The sequence below is a fragment of the Carcharhinus amblyrhynchos genome, chromosome 14, assembly GCF_965287045.1.
Source record: "Carcharhinus amblyrhynchos chromosome 14, sCarAmb.v2.hapA, whole genome shotgun sequence".
NCBI classification, from domain to species: Eukaryota; Metazoa; Chordata; class Chondrichthyes; order Carcharhiniformes; family Carcharhinidae; genus Carcharhinus; species Carcharhinus amblyrhynchos.
Genome location: NC_137337.1, coordinates 3,431,366 through 3,445,752, shown reverse-complemented (window position 1 = coordinate 3,445,752; position 14,387 = coordinate 3,431,366). Strand labels below are relative to the sequence as shown.

The 14,387-nt window shown below is 41.5% G+C and overlaps 1 protein-coding gene across 3 annotated transcripts in view; it reads right to left on the bottom strand.

Moving 5' to 3' along the window:
* Positions 1 to 14,387, bottom strand: part of jag2b (jagged canonical Notch ligand 2b) — a 182,872-nt gene that overhangs the window by 120,520 nt on the left and 47,965 nt on the right. For all 3 annotated transcript variants that reach the window (XM_080202173.1, XM_080202174.1, XM_080202175.1), the window contains one exon: positions 13,924 to 13,975. In XM_080202173.1, coding sequence (XP_080058299.1) covers positions 13,924 to 13,975 — 52 coding nt within the window. The remainder of the gene's footprint in view (positions 1 to 13,923; positions 13,976 to 14,387) is intronic.

Here is a 14,387-nt window from a genome sequence, read left to right as displayed (position 1 = left end):
TTCTCTTAGCCTTCTGTTACCAGCAGTATGATGACCTTGGCTAAAACAGACAGAAGGAATTTTTACTTTCTTTAAAACAGGTTTCTATATTTTCAGAATGTATTATATATATTTCTTTATAACGTGTTACTGTGTTGCTTGATTGCTGTTTTGTATTTGTTGGCATTTGAGATCATTAATTTTCAAATGTTAAAATAGGGTCACTTGGAAACAAGTTTGGGAAGCACTGCCTTATGTGACGTTCTTCCCTCTTAGTTCTCTCTGCGTATAAAGCTGCTTGGAACATTTCACTACATTAAACTTTCAAACCAACAGAAAGGACAGGGAAAGTTTGACAAATTAAGCAATGTTAAACAAAGATGCAAATTGGACAGTAGCTGAAATCCTGCATTCACTTGCCCAAATTAATTAATAGGAATTTTAGAGTCCTTGGCTTGGATCGGGCATGAGTGGTGGGGGCGGGCAAACTATCAATTTTCAGCAGTCTCACAAAAACCCCCAGGAAACAAAAGGGCAAAAAAACATTGCTGCATAAATGTTTTAAGAAGTTAATGGGTCCCAAAGCCAGCCTTTGCATGTTATGCAATTACTGGACAATGCTCATGTCACACTTCACTGCGGAGGTTATCCGAATCCTTTTTGCACCTGGCTTCCCTTTCTCTGTAGGGATTACTGTGAACAGACAATGACTCATTATGAAAACGAATGAAAGCCAGTGCTTTTTATTTGGTGAAAAAGTCATTTGCATCCTCAGAGCAGTGAAAGCATGACAGAAACCAACCAACCACCCTTCGCTGGTTTGCAAATCTGTCTGAATCTCATCTCCAGCAACTGCTCAATTTAAAACAAATGTTGGTTGAGGATTTTAAAATTCTAAATAAAGTTGCTCTCTCCTGAAGGCATTTGGGTATGAGCTCACTACCACACTTAATAGGTCTCACTAAGCAAGTTTACATTTCTATAGCACCTTTCATAATCTCAGGACATCTGAAAGCACTTGATAACCACGATAGAGTACTTCTGAACTGTAGTCACTACTGGAATGCAGGGAACAAAGCAGCCAATTCTACATACACAGCAAAGTCCCCCAGACGTCAATGAGATAAGGATTAGATAATGTTTAAATGACTGAAGGACAAATACTATCTGGGACAGCAGAGAGAATTTCCCCACTCTTCTCAAAGGCAGTGGGCCCTTTTATAATCACCTCAGTCAGCTGAACCTCACTTTAATATCCCATTAAAAAATGTGTGACCAAGCATGCTGGAGGCATTATATAAATACAATATATTGAGGTGCTTCACAGGAGTTAGAAGACAAAAACTGATAAGAAGCCATAATAGCAATATATAGACAATTAACCAAGAGTAGGGTTTAAGAAGCATCTTCAAAGAGGAAAGTTCTTGAGGTTTAGGCAAGGCTGCCAATAGCAAAATATTAACATACACAGGAGGCCAGAATTAGAGCAGCACAGAGATCTTGGAAAAAGAACAGAAGGCAAAGGGAAAGGCGATGGAGGGATTTGAAAAAGGTGTGAACTTTAAAATCAAGACATTGCTTAACTGGAAGCTGCTGTGGGTCAGTAAGGATAGGGGAAATGGCTGATCAGAACTTGGCAGCACAACTGCCTCAGTCTCAATGTTGGGTTCAAGTCTCTGGTGTGGGGATTGAATCTCAGCCTTCTGAATCAGGCACATTATTGCTACCTACAAAGCAAAGATTGACACTTGCATCAGAGGGTTTTAAACAACGGTTGGTATCACAAGGTGACCTCATCAGATAACCACACTGGGTAGCAATCAGGAGCAACATTTTTAATGATTTCTCACCTTATAAATTCAAGTTGCTGCAACAGATGTCACTAAAATCACCTGAGAAAGCAATGAAGCTGCCATGCAAGATATCACAAGCCTCTTTCATTCTACACCGAGCGTCAGTACACGTGGGGTGTGCAAGTTACCTGTCCACCTGTCTGGCTTGTAGCATTAAAATTCCACGATGTACACAAGACTCAAGCACAGAGGAACCTGCCAGATATGCAGCAACCTAGCACCACCAGCCTGGGAGTTCAGCCCTGCATTCCACAATCAGTCAAAATTAGATCCATGACTTAAACTACAATAATGGTACAATTTGTCTTTCCATTAGGAAAGAACACATTATGTTCTGAGAAGTGTTAAAATCCACATTAAAAGAGAGGGGGTTAAAGAAAATCACAATTACACTTTGCGAATATTACAAAGACAGATTTATTCAGAAGTTACTGCATCTTTTATAAATGAAAAATGGTGAAAATTACAGGCACAGGAAGTATTTACATCATTTCTGATATCCTGCATTCACAGTACTTCATGCAAGGTATGTTCAAACCTTTTTCCAGAGCCAATACAGTTTGACACTCCCAGTGCAGTACTGAGGTAGTACTGCATTGTCAAACGTGCCACTGGCAGTCATATAAACATACAAATTTGGAGTAGGCCATTCAGCCCCTTGAGCTTGCTCTACCACCTGATAAAATGATGGCTGATCTGATTGTAATCTCTACTTTCCTGAATACTCCCGATTCCCTTCGTCTCCCTCAGAATCTAACAACATTAACCATACATGATTCTGCCTCCACTGCTCTGAGAAAAGGAATTCCACAGGCAAACAACTGTCAGGAAAAAACTCATCTCCTTATTAAATAGAAGACACGTTAGTTTAAACCACCCCCCCCCCTTAGTTCTCATCTCTCCCATAAGGGAAAGATTTTACATGATGCATGCACCAGGACACCCAGATCCTTCTGTACCACAGCTCTCAATATCTCTCCATTTAAAGTGCTGTTTTTCTATTCTTCCTGACATTTTTCCACTTAATACACTATCCACCAAATTTTTGTACAGAACTTAACATATCCACAACATTTTGCAGACTCTTTGCGTTCGCTTCACAATTTACTCTCCTGCTTACCTTGTATCATCAAATTTAGCAACCATACATTTGGTCCTTTCAATTGAATCATTGGTATAGACTGAAAATTTACAAGGCCCCAGCATTGTTGCCTACAGCACTCCACTGGTTACAGCTTACCAACCTGAAAATGATTCATTAATCCCCATACTCTGTTAGTTAACCAATCCTCTATTTATGCTAATATATTACTCTTACATCATGAGCTCTTGCTTTGTGAAGTAACCTTTAATTTGATATTACCAAATGCTTTTCAAAATTCCAGTACACTACATTCACAGGTTCTCCTTTATCCACATTACTTAAAAAATAGTCAAAAACAATTTCCCTTTTACAAAGCTATGCTGACTCTGCTGACTGCATTACCTAGGTGTTGTGCTAAAACCTCCTTAACAGATTCCAGCATTTCCACATGAATAATGCTAGGTTAATTAGCCTATAGTTTCCAGCTTTGTCCCCCTCCTTCTTGAATACAGATCAGACATAGTTCTTTTTGGGAAACAGCCAAAGAACTAGGAGGAGTAGGCACCTGGATCCTCAAGCATGCTCCACCATTCAATAAGATCATGACTGATCTTTTCACAGACTCAACTCCACTTACCTCTCAGCTCACCATAACCCTTGATTGTTTTACTATTCAAAAATGTATCTATTCTTGTCTTAAAAACATTCATTGAGTTGCTTCAACTGCTTCACTGGGCAGGGAATTCCACAGATGCACAACTCTTTGTGTGAAGAAGTTCCTGCTCAACTCAGTCCTAAATCTGCTCCCCCTTATTTTGAGGCCATGCCCCCCCTAGTTCTAGTTTCATCTGCCAGTGGAAACAACCTCCCTCTTCTATCTTATCTGTTCCCTTCATAATCTTATATGTTTCTATAAGATCTCCCCTCATTCTTCTAAATTCCAATCTGATAGAAAATCTCAGAATCCTGAGAATTTTGGAAAATTACAACCAATGCATCTTTCTCAACAGCCACTTCTTTAAACCCTGGAATGAAGTCTGTCAGGATCTGGGACTCGTCAGCCTTTAGGTTTAATTATTTTCTTTGCACCCTTTCCTGTCTCTCTCCATTTCACTCTTCAATTTATTATTTTTGGGATGTTATTGGTGTCCACTGCTCAAAAGTAAAATGTTGTTCACCATCGAGGTCTCTTTTTGACATGATGTGGGTATGCCAGCGTTGGACTGGCGTAAACACAGTAAAAAGTCTGACAACACCAGGTTTTAGTCCAACCGATTTATTTGATAATAGACTCACAAGCTTTCGGGTTAGTCCCTTCGTCAGGTGAAGGGACTAACCCGAAAGCTTGTGAGTCTATTATCAAATAAATCGGTTGGACTAAAACCTGGTGTTGTCAGACTTTTTACTGTCTTTTTGACACACCAGCCCATTTCTCAAATTTACAAAACAAAAATGTGTTAGCTTAATTGGCTTACCCAGGGTGTCTGCCGTGGCTGAGTAGCAGCACTCACATTGAGTCAGGAGGTTGTGGGGTCAAGTTCAAGTCTAAGCAGTCAAATCTGTCAAATCTGTTGGCTTTAGGACTAGGATCTGTCCTTGCTTGTGGATGCACAAGATCTCATGGCACTATTCAAAGTGCAGCAGCTTTCTTCCTTAATGTCTTGGCTAATATTCTTCCCTTATGAGCACCTAAATTTGTCAAATTTTGTACTATAATACATCAATGAAATTAAGTGCAAGCTGTCATTCCTGTATCAGATTATCTGACATCACCTCTCTTGTTTGTGGGTGCTCATGATGCACTAATTATCCACCATGTTTCCTACATTACAACAATGACTGTGTTTCAGAAGTGCTTCGGAGACTGAAAAATGTTGTGAGACATAAGAACATAAGAAATAGGAGCAGGAGTAGGCCATCTAGCCCTTCGAGCCTGCCCCGCCATTCAATAAGATCATGGCTGATCTGTTGTGGCTCATGACATCATGAAAGATGCTACAAAAAGACAAATTCTTCTTGCTGGAACAATGTCCCAAATTCCAGAATCCTTCCTTTTATCTGGCTCTGGGATCACTTACTCATCAAAGCAGCATAATCTGTCTTGGGTCAGAATCAGATCGAGTTTGAAGTTTATTAAAAACCCTACCAGTCAACAGTAAAAGGCTCCCCACACAGCAATAGGGCCTTGTGTCATGTTACCATCTTACTCACTCAAACTTATCAATGTTTAAAAACGTAACTGGTGTCAGACTATGTAAGACAGTGGTGAAAGGTTAACCAGGTGAAAAGGCAGATTCTTAAATGTGACATCTGCAGACAGGGTTACAACACAAGTGGCTGACTCATGGGACAAAAGCTGGTCATTGCCTCAAGATACAGAGCCAGCAGGGTCTGGAAGGAATTCAGCTAAACCACAAGTTTCTCCCAAACCACCATCTGCTTATTCCTCCACCTATGTGTGACAAAAATCAGATATCAAAGAGAAAGAGATAGGATATTATTAAACTAGAAAGAGTGCCAAAAAGATTTACTAGGGTGCTACCAGGACTTGATGGTTTGAGTTATGAGGAGAGGCTGGATAGATTGGGACTTTTTTCTCTGGAGCATAGAAGGCTGAGGGGTGTTCTTAGAGGTCTATAAAATAATGAGGGGCATAGGTCAGCTAGATAGTCAATATATTTTCCTAAAGGTAGGGGAGTCTAAAACTAGAGGGCATTTTAGAACGGAGTTGAGGAGGAACTTCTTCACTCAAAGGGTGGTGAATCTCTGGAATTCTGTGCCCGTTGAAGTGGTGGAGGCTACCTCGCTAAATATATTTAAGTCACGGGTAGATAGGTTTTTGGTAGGCAAGGGAATTAAGGGTTATGGGGAGAAAGCAGGAAAGTGGAACTGAGCCACTTCAGTTCAGCCATGATCTTATTGAATGGCGAGGCAGACTCAAAGGGCTAGATGGCCTACTCCTGCTCCTATTTCTTATGTTCTTATGGCATAGGTTTAATGTGAGAGATATAAAAGCATCCAGAGGGCATTTTTTTCACAGAAGGTGGCGAGTGTCTAGAACAAGCTGCCAGAGGTACTAATAATGGCAGGTACAATTTTGTCTTTTAAAAAGCATTCAGACAGTTATATGGGAAAGATGGGTATGGAAGGACATGGGCCAAACGGGACTCAGGGTTTAAAAAAGGACGGCATAGACAAGTTGGGCCGAAGGGCCTGTTTCCATGCTGTAAACCTCTGACTCTACGACCACAATCTGGCAGTGAGATGGCCAAATTATGCCTAAATATGTAGTGGGTTTAGTCAGGGTATTGAATGTAAATCAGTCCAGAGTACTCCAGCTGCTTTCTATGGGTGAGTGAAGAAAGCACAGGACATACAGCAGTTAGCTGACAACCATTATGCACAAGGCCTCATTAACCAAGTCCACATCACCTACAGCCCAGCACCCAAGAGGCACGATGGACAAGATCTTCACCACATGGCACCCAGTAGAGAAATGCAGGAACAGCACTAACCCCTGTACATGGCCTTCTTTATCCTCACAGGCCTTCCATATGGTCAACCATGAGGGATAATACAGCATCCTCCTCTGTTCCAGCTGTCCCCAAATGTTTGTGACCATCCTCCTCCGCCTGCTCCATTACGACATGCAAGCCGTGATCCTGACCAACTGATCCACCACAGGTCTAATTCATGTTCAGACTGGCGTCATGCAAGCTGTTATCACACCGACACTCCTCACTACACTGCTGTACCCTCATTGTCTACTTGTGAACAATGTGTGTTGCAATTGATATCAACCAGTACGGCTGAGATAGGAGGAAGAACAGAACACTTGCCATGGGCTGCATTGTCGTATGGATAAAACACCTTGGATTTCACTGTTTGCTTCTGTTACAATGGATGCACCATTTCAATAAGAGGAAACTTATAAGGAGCTGTGGGGAGGAAGACCTATAAACATCTCTGAACTACACACAAAATAAAAGACTTCAGCAAGACATGGTGCTGAATCAGTTCAATGAATCCTGTGTTAAACAAACCAAAAGGGAGGAACAAGTATGGCGCATTCCATATCATCACCGATTAGAAGTCAGATATTCAATCAGATGAGTCAGTGCTGGTCAACAATTAGTCATCAGATATAAGGATTATTTAATTTATTGAACAACTCGCCCACCTGCCATTTAGGTATTTAAAATTTGACTCGTATATCATTCAAAGTTGCATGCAAGCCTAGTTATCCAACAGTCCCCCCACACTAGAAATTCCTCATTTTCTCAGCATACAGTTGTCTTGTATTTCACCAATACTGGTTACAATCCTGACCGTCTCACCATCAACTATCGCACTAAAATACAGCGAGAAGCTTTATACAAAAGCGGACTGTACCAATCTGACGGCTGCTTGTTGCCTACAAATCCATATAAAAAGAGATCAATAGGACACTATCCAGACCTTCAAACATGTGTGTGTAAGGCTTCTTTCAGTCATAAGATCTTATTTCCTGGAATAAAAGGTTTGAATCAATATGTCAGTGTCAGCATTGCCTCAAGCAGAGTAATGCAATTCACTTCCCACGTGCACAAACACGCAGTCTTTCATGTGCAACAAACAAAGCAGCGATTTCCTTTACATTCCCTTCTCAGTGGTCAAAACCAGGGGATGTAGGGCGGGACAAGCAGTTTGACAACTTCCTTCAAAATGGTGGATAGGCTGTTTCAAATACAGCTCAATGAGATATGCTTCTAGTCAAATTGCCAGGAATATTTTTCCCCTTCTTCCATTACAGTGAGGAATTAGCGCACATATCAGGAAATGAAGGAAAGCTAAATGGCGAAACTTCAAAAGCTTTGATCACAATTTGTATGTGAACTAATCATTCTCATACCGTTGCAACCAAGGAGCTGATCTTGAGTAAATGGATGATGTACAGAAACAAAAATAGGTGGCAGCAATTTGGCCCTTCAAGCCTGCTTGACCTACCTCAAAGTTGATATTTTTTACACCCTAGCTTAAGACTGTAACACTACATTCTGCACTCTCTCTTTTCCTTTTCTATGAACAGTGTGCTTTGTCTGTAACAATAATAATAAATCAAATCAAAAACCTTTCAATACGATCATAACTGTTCATCCAATTCAGTAACCTGTTCCCACTTCCCCCCCGCCCCCGTATCCTTTGAACCCTTTAACTCAAAGGGGTTTAACTGGCCATCCATCATGCACATGTGGCTTTCCTTTCCATTAAAGTAAATGGAAGGAAAAAAATTGTATAGATTGTACCATCCCCTAATGTTATAGTTACACCCCCCGTCCCAAACAAGGGGGAGGCAAGACCAAGTGTCAAATCAGGTGAAGTAGTGTTAGAGAAAATGAGACAAAGCATTATAGTATAATCCAGTCACTATTTTATCACATTTATCTCAATGATCACACAATACACAACTCCTCAGATACTGAAGCAGTCCTTGACCACGTGGTGAAAATCTGGACAATATCCAGAATCTCAATGATGATGTAGAAGGACACCATTTAGCCCATCATGTCTGCACCAGCTCCCCAATTGAACGTGATGATTTATTGCCATTCTACTGCCTTTTTCCCCATATGCTTGCACATTTTTTCTAATCAAGTATGGTTGTCAAATAGGAGGCAGAGAGTGGGGGTCAATGGGTGCTATTCGGATTGGCGGATGGTGATCAGTGGAGTGCCCCAGGGGTCAGTGCTGGGGCCTCAGCTATTTACCATTTATATAGATGATCTGGAAGAGGGAACCGAGTGTAGGGTGTCGAAATTTGCTGATGACACCAACATTGGTGGAACGGCAAATTGCGCAGAGGGTGTGGAGAGTCTGCAGAAGGACCTAGATAGGCTGGGCGAATGGGCCAGGAAATGGCAAATGGAATTTAATGTTGGCAAGTGTGAGGTGGTCCACTTTGGTAGGAAGAATGGTAGGAAGGGTTATTACTTAAGTGGCGAAAAACTGCAGCAGGCGACAGTGCAGAGGGACCTTGGGGTCCTTGTGCATGAGTCGCAAAAACCCAGCTTGCAGGTGCAGCAGGTGGTCGTGAAGGCTAATGGGATGCTGGCCTTCATAGCGAAGGGGATTGAATATAAAAGTAGGGAGGTCTTGCTGCAGCTGTATAGGGCATTGGTGAGGCCACAGCTGGAGTACTGTGTGCAGTTTTGGGCGCCGTACTTACGCAAGGATATTTTGGCCTTGGAGGGAGTGCAGAGGAGGTTTACTAGGCTGATGCCGGAGTTGAGGGGGTTGAGCTATGAGGAGAGGCTGAATAAACTAGGCTTGTACTCGTTAGAGTTTAGAAGAATGAGGGGAGATCTCATTGAGACGTATAAGATGATGAATGGGATGGATAGGATAGAGGTGGAGAGACTCTTCCCGCTCAGAAAGGATAGTAGGACTGGGGGCACAGCCTCAAGATAAAGGGGGGTGCGGTTTAGAACGGAGTTGAGGAGGAACTTCTTCATTCAAAGGGTGGTGAATCTCTGGAATTCTCTGCCCGTTGAAGCGGTGGAGGCTATCTCGCTAAATATTTTTAAGGCGCGGGTTGATGGGTTTTTGATGAGGGGATTAAGGGTTATGGGGAGAGGGCGGGAATGTGGAACTGAGCCACGACAGATCAGCCATGATCTTATTGAATGGCGGGGCAGGCTCGAAGGGCTAGATGGCCTACTCCTGCTCCTATTTCTTATGTTCTTATATTCATGAAAGGTCCCCAGAACATTAGCTGAGTTTCTGGATTAATAGTCTAGCAATGATATCACTAGGCCATCACCTTGGAAATATATCACTGTTCTTTCACTGTCACTGGGTCAGAAATCTGGACACTTCCATCCAACAGCACAATGAGTATTCCTTCACCACGTGGACTGCAATGGTTCAAGGGAGCAGCTCACCACCATCTTCAAGGAGAATTAGGATGGGCAATAAATGTTGGCCTAGCCAGTGACACACATATTCCATGAATTAATTTTTATAAATCTGTTAAGGCACATTTAATTGTCAGAATAGAATTAAACCACGACACATTGAGAAACTTCCAATATAAATGTGAACATAGGAATTTATAATGGATAAAGTTGCGAGGATTGGAGAGAGAATTAAGGTTATTATTTATAGATGTGGTACGACTGCTACTTGATGTTAAAACGGAAATGTTCCTTCCTCTTCCTCCACTTTTTCTCAGCATAACCATGTCAGGGGCACTACCACATAATTGTCTTTAAATGACCTGGCATTTCATATGGCATTCACACTTCTCAAGGTTCTATGTTTTATGAATGCTTAACTAGCAGAGTAGCTCCATGATAGCAAGGAACTGTTGGACAGAGGAAATATTAAATCCATCATCCTGGGAGAGTTTGGCAGAGGTGGAAGAGCACTATGTTGTCATTAGGCCTAACATAATAGCAGGGGTACACTTAATAATGTGTCATCGCTGCCATTCAGCCCATTGTGCTTGCACTGAAAAGAACTACCCAATTAATACCACTCTCTTCAGAACACAGGAATAGAAAGCAGTCATTTAGCCTTTTGAGCGCAATCCACCATTTAATCAGATCTTGGCTGATCAGATTGTCTGCTTATCTTTATTTTTCTGCCTGCTCCAATAACTCTCAACTCCAATGTCAAAAATCTTTCAAACTCAGCATTGAATAATATCTTTTCTCCATAATCCAGCAAATATCCTTCCAGTATTAATCCAACTCTTTTTGAAAGTTACTACTAAACCTGCTTCTACCTCCTTTTCAGGCAGCGTATTTTGGACAGCTCACTTTCCAGCTCTCCTCTTGGCCAAGTATTTTAAATCTTATCTTCACATGTTATCAAACAATCCCACCAGTGAGAATAATTTCTACGCTATCGAAACCCTTTAACAAATTTAAATACTTGAGTCTCCCAGAAGAGCATAATCTCAGTTTCTATAGTTCCTGTAGAACTGAATACTCTCATCCCTGCTACATCTCCTTTACACCTTCTCCAAGGCTTTGATATCCTTCCTCTAGTGTGGCACCCCGAACTTGACAATGCTTCAGTTGAGGCCTGGTCAATGATTTATACATATTTAGAAGTATTTTGTCTCTATTTTTGAAACCAGGATTTTTTTTTTCCCCCCTCTAAATATATAAACACCCTCAGTGTCTGCCACCTTCAGATTTTTCTTTTGGTTTTGGGGACGGGGGAAGTCACATCAAAGCCTCTTTAATATTGAGATGTGTTTCCTACGGGATGTTAAAGCATCCCTCAAACTACTCCCACCACAATACTATATCAATACTTCACAACGTTACATAGTTCAAAATACTTGAAGCACAAGCCAAGTTTGAAAGGACAAGCATCTACAATTGGACTAGAGTGTTATTCACACTTTATTTCAACTTGGAACATATATCATTTTTAAGAAACACACGCATCATTACACTTAGTGCTGCCGGGAGGATTTAAACAAAATTTACTATGCTGTCCAATTCTCTTGGAACCCAATTCCCCTGGCAAAGTTTTAACCTTAACCTGCACTTCCCAAGATGCTTCACAAGGTCATTAATAAAAGTCATGAGAAATGAGAGATGACCAGAAGCTTGTTCAGAATCTGGTTTTGAGGAGCTTCTTAAAGGAGAGGGAGATAGAGGGGCTTAGGGAAGGAATTCCACATTGTAGGGCCCAGGGAGCTGAACAAGATGGTGCATCAATTATTAGGGATGCTCAAGAAGGCAATGTTGGCATGCAGAGATTTGAGTGACAGGGTGGGGATGAAGCCACAAAGGGATTCAAAACAAGATAACAACTTTAAAATCGAGGTGTTGCAAACTGGGATTCATGTTGACCAGACACACGGAAAATGTTTGGAGTAAGCCTACAGCTACAAATCTTATATCCAAATAATTAACTGTGCAAGAGATCACCCTGACTTAATCTTACTACCACCCACTTTGGGACCCCTGATTAGAAAACTACTTGAAATATGTTTGATATGCAGCAGTGACTACCTGGGACTAAAAGGAAGATTGAGTTCACCATCAGTGAGTACAGAGTTTACCAGTGAGTCAAGGGTCAGCTTAAGCATCTAAAGAATTACAGCTTTGCAATGTGCTCACATGCCTCTATTATTCCAAGCATACTAACCTTAGGCAGATATCACATTCTATGATCTTTTAACCTCAATGACAGTATCTCCCTTACACTCAGAGCAGCAATTACCAATATGCCCTTTGATAGGATTACATGCAGTTTAGTATAAATAACTCAGTTTGCATAGAAGCTTAACTGTTTAATATTAGCTCGCTACTCTGTTCAGTTACTGTCTAAAAGGTTAGAAGGTTCATTGGAATAATTCCTGGGATGAGGAGGATTATCCATCCTCAGAGGAAAGCTTGGTCCTGTATACATTGGAGTTTAGGCGAGTGAGAGATGATTTTATTGAAACATACGAGATCCAAGAATGAATGTTTGTCCTGGTAGGAGAGACTAGAACAAGGGGACACAGTTTAAAAATAAGGGGTCTCCCATTTAAGGCAGAGAGGAGAAACTTTTTCTGAGGATTGTGCGCGCGTGTGCATGCGACACATTTCCCCAGAGTAGTGGAGCAGTGAATATTTCTGAGGCGGAATTAAATTGACTCCCTTGTCAATCTAGATTCTAAGGGTACAGGGGTTAGGAAGGAAATTGGAGTTGAGGCCATGATCAGGTCAGTACTCCTGCTCCTAATTCATATGTTCACCTCTCAACCGGAGGCCACAGACCAGAGCGTATGGATAATCATTTACCCAGAGCATGCTAGCCAATCTGGCTACCCTATCCAACATTTCAGGAAAGCAATACAGAGGAAACAATAACGAGTCATCCATCAATAATCCCCTCCATGGAAACCAATTGGGGCCAGGTATTTAGGGACTGGAAAGGCAGGCATTGGTCTATACCCATGCTATCATTCTACTGTACAAACTTGGACTGACAGCTAAGACAGCATACTATACCCCAAAAAAGTGAATAGTCATCGATTCATCTACCTAACAGAGCTCTAAGATCATAAGATCATAAGACCATAAGACATAGTGGGCCTTTCCACCCATCACGCCTGCTCTGCCATTCAGTAAGACCATGGCATCTTGACTGGGCCTCAACTCTTTCCTGCCAGTCCCCACATACTGCAATGGTTGAAAAGCAGCACAAAAGGTTTTGTTTTGCTAAAACATATTCCAGGATATTCCATTTGAATCATTTCCCTGAACTGAATGAAAAACCTTGAATTCAAAGCTTGATCATGAAGCCTTTCAAAACATCTGCTGCTCAGAATGCAGAGTGCAAGTGGTGGTCATTCAGTCTATCAGGTCCTCTGGCAATTTCAAACAGCAAACCAAATAATTCCATTCCACGCACCCCCCCCACCCAATTCATTGCCATACCTCTTATTTAAAGTAATTATTCAAAGTTATTGGTCATGAAAGATGGGGAGTGTGTTCCAATATCCACCCTGAAGAATTGAAGATGGTAGAGGGTGGAAAGGAATTTAAACATTCCCAGGACAGCACAGAGTTAGATACAGAGTAAAGCTCCCTCTACACTGTCCCCATCAAACACTCCCAGGTTATAGAATTGTGATTGAGCAAGATACTACCTATGAATGGAATCCCTGGCAGATGTTTCAGATGTGGAAAAAAGCATGTGGGTGAGCTGAATCACTTATTCAGTTTATTTTAGAAAACTTGAAATCTGAACTGTCATGTGTGCACATAGAATCCATACATAATTAGTCACCACTAAAAATTTGACGTACTGGAATTTCCCCATTTATAGCATGTCTGGGCTCCTCAGGCACTCTCCCCACCCTCCCCAGTTCCCACTTACCTATGGCAAATGCATAGCAACAAGATACTTTTCCAAAAACTGCCAATACAGCACTAAGTATTCATGGACTTTTTAAAATTGCAAGAGTGTCCAGACAAGTTAGCAAAATACCTCAGAAGCAATAGGTTAGGTACTCACTGGCTGTTGCGTTGTCCTGATCCCATGCTTCCACTATTAATGTGTACGATCTCTGGGAAGGAAGGGAAGAAAGGGATTATCCATTAGAAATTAGCTGCAGGCTGAAACCATGGCAATAACTCAACTCAAAACAAGGACTCCCAACATTTTACGGCAGTATTTGAAGTACTCCCAATGGCCTGTTCAATGCTTATCCCCAAATCAATACTATTTGTAAAACAAACAGCCGATCTCTGGTCATCACACTCTGCTTGTGGGGGTTTATTGTGTACAAATGGGTTGTGGCAATTACTACATTTCAACTTCAACCCCACTTCAAAAAACAGGCACTATACAAATGTAAGTCTTCCTGTTTTCTTGCACCCAATCCAGTCAGAGTCTATAACAGACCCAGATAGAAGGGTGAACCCACAATGGAGCAGAGTTCTGGAAACTATAAAGTACAGCCTAGGAACAGGTCCTTC